Consider the following 3127-nt stretch of genomic DNA (forward strand, 5'->3'; position numbering starts at 1 on the left):
AGGGCTGGGGTTGCTCCTCTAAGCCACTTGCTCTGCTGGAGAAAATAAGCTAAGGAGCTTATCATGACATCAGTGCATATGGCTTGGAGGACTGACCTAGAGGCACCTTCCCCATGGTGGCAGAGGCGGGAGGGAGTGTGAGGGGGGGGCCGGGGCAAGGGGTCGCTGCTCGCTCTTTAACCAGAAAAGGACCCTTGGACCACAAAGCAGAGAAAACCAGTAAACTAGGAAAACCAGCAAATTAAGAAAATAAATTAAATTCTGAAGGAGCAGTGCCTGGAAAGGGATCCTGCAAGTAGTCTTTCACTGCAGGCTCTCTGAAAATATCCTGATGTGTGGGTGTCTATTAAAAGCAAACTGTATCTGGGATTCAGAGCAAGGTATGAACTCAGTCCAAGGACTAATTGCAGTTATGCCACCCATAGGGGAAAAATGCTGGAGTCTGGGTAAAAAACAGCCTTCCAAGAAGCTGAGGCACCAGGAACAAAGTGAAACAAAGGAGAGTGAAGAAGGTATGAGGAGAACACAGAAATATTTTCTGGAAGATTAAAAGTAAGACCTATTAATAAGACAGAGCAGGGTACAGCCAAGCATAACAGGATGAAATGAAGGCATGGCCAGTTGAGGAACACATTCTTATCCATGAAATTCGGCAGACCAAAATATTCAATGGAAACAGAGAAGGACAAAAAAAAATAATAAGAAAAAAATAGACAAAGTAAAACACTGAGATTTCAACATCCATGGGGGAAAAGCTGGGCTGTCTGATAAATCTATCCCATGCTCTGACAGATCATACTCTATTCTCATGTTAATGAGGGTAGATAGTGCCCAGCACTTAGCAAGAGCAACCTCAGCCTTGTTTAAGATAATAACAGCTTTGCCATTCACTTTGATGAAGCCAGAAGTTCAAACACAACCCATAAAATTATCTCCTCTTTCCACAGCTGGGTTAATTAAAATGGAAGGAGACCATGACCCTGAATTTTCTGGCTTCTTCTAGCTTCTGCTTACCTGCTATCATTGCTACTTTTCTGAAAAGAAAATTTGAGAAAGCCTCAAAATTGATAAATACTTTTCCTATTTTCTTGACTTATGATTGCTTTTTGTTCTTAAAGTGCCTTTGGAAGTCTTTTCAGGCCAAGACACCTGAAAGAGCCTTTTAAAAAAGGTAGCTCTCCATCAGCAATGTCTTGCTGCTAGGGAAAATGATCAGGCTTTGATTATTCAAGAGTTTTGATTAATGAAGGACCAGTCTTTCATTTCATACTGTACCTCATTTTTCAAATCAGCATTATTATTTACTCACTGGTTCAGCTGCACTACAATTTTCTTTGCAAATTCATATTTTGACAAATTATATGGCAATTTTTTTACACTGCAATTATTTTGTGAAACAGTTTTACTACTGAATATTCATAGAGCTGTAAGAACACTGCTCACTCATGTACATAAATTACACATCTCCTCCACAATTTTTGTTTTCCTTGAATTATTATGCTTCCATGAGAATGTAGAGAAGAACTTGCTCTGTACCTCACAGACCCGAGCAGAAGAAAGAAGCGTGGATGAAGCAAGAAGTACAAAGAGGGACATCTGAAAGTGCCTCTCAGGAGGCAAAGTGCATACCTTTGTACCAGAAGAGAAGAGACAGCAGGACGCTTTCCATCTTGAACTGCATGTTTTCCTTCTTCTTTCAGGAATAGCTCCTTAGTGTGCTGCTGGGCTTGCTGGGAAGGCATGAGATTAACTTAAGCATTGCCTAAGCACCTTATGCTCCTCCATTCTCATGATTTTACCAAGCACCATCAAGCCAACCACACAATTATTACTGTCAAGCTCCATTCTAGAGGATGTGTCATGTGTAACACTTTTTAAAAGGTCAAAAGTACTGAGGTACTGACAATCTGAGTGCAAATCTGCTTGTGTATGCAGGCATATGTCCAAATAAACAAGGATATACCTACCTAGAAACCACATATACCCCCATAGAAATGCAGATGTCTAATGCTTATAAAATACATGTATTATATATTTTGTATTGTATGTATTAATTACCTTCTACCCCAATGATTTACCTCTACACTATCAATGCCTTTCCTAATAATAGCTGTGTGTAGAAATCTGCCCTGGTCTTACTGCTCTTTCAGTCACCTAATTGCAAGGGGCTGAAACTGCAATTAGTGCATCAAACAAATAGCACATTTCAGTTGTTTACTCACTGAGCTGTAAAAATCTCAAACCAAAAAAGTAACCTCCCTTTGCTGACAGTTCTACCTATAGCATCCTGTCAATCAGTTTACATCAAAAAGAGTTATACATTTGATTTTAAAATGACTGGAAATTCAAGACAACAACAGACTGCTAGTGATTCCAGTGAATCTTGCACCCGTTCCTCCAATCTCTGTTAATTACATGCAATTAGCAGTAAATTTTTAACGGAGGTTTTTGAAAGCAATTGCTTCAGAAGCAGCTTTCTTTGTTTCAAAAGATCTCGGATTGTATGCATAGGGAATAGATCGAAGCACTGCATAGATCATGTTGAATTAAGCTAGACCTGTCTCTAGTCTTTTGGTCTACATCCATTCAAAAAATGTTGCACAAACAAGGATGCTGGCTTTTCAGAAACAGTTCCCTGTACAAGATGCATCTCACTTGTCTTTGGATACCCACAAATTTGGAATGCCCCATAAGTGGGATGTCAGGTACGGCATCCCTCTGCAGTCACACCTCCAGCACCGGTGCATCCCAGCCTCACCATGGATGGGACAAGTATCCTGACAAGGGGGCTCGCTGCTTTGCTGAGCCTCGAGCAGTTTAACCTTCTCAATGCAACACTATTCCCACTTTAATCTACCCTTAGAGAGAGGGCAGGTTACATGGACATGGCCATCCTGCTTCATGGACCTGGGCCAGCTTACCCCAAACACTGGGGAACATCAATGCATGGCAGGGCAGCTTGTCCCAGGCACCAGGAAGGGGTCATTTTCCTAAAGGGAGGAGGCTGCTCCCAATTTTTTCTCAAAGGCTTCACACTCATACGCAGCACCAGTTTTGGGGCAGAGAGACCCACCAGAACATTCAGCCAGGGGTGAACAAATGTTTGACCCACTGGCTTGCCCCCCCC

The 3127-nt window shown here is 41.7% G+C and overlaps 1 protein-coding gene across 1 annotated transcript in view; it reads right to left on the minus strand.

Moving 5' to 3' along the window:
- The window catches only part of RS1 (retinoschisin 1), a 14096-nt gene extending 12392 nt beyond the window's left edge, over positions 1-1704 (minus strand). The window contains exon 1 of the mRNA XM_010173990.1: positions 1630-1704. Coding sequence (XP_010172292.1) covers positions 1630-1681 — 52 coding nt within the window. The 5' untranslated portion in view covers positions 1682-1704. The remainder of the gene's footprint in view (positions 1-1629) is intronic.
- Positions 1705-3127: the final 1423 nt, after the last annotated feature.

Source organism: Antrostomus carolinensis, unplaced genomic scaffold (genome assembly GCF_000700745.2).
Source record: "Antrostomus carolinensis isolate BGI_N321 unplaced genomic scaffold, ASM70074v2 scaffold14378, whole genome shotgun sequence".
Classification (NCBI taxonomy): Eukaryota; Metazoa; Chordata; class Aves; order Caprimulgiformes; family Caprimulgidae; genus Antrostomus; species Antrostomus carolinensis.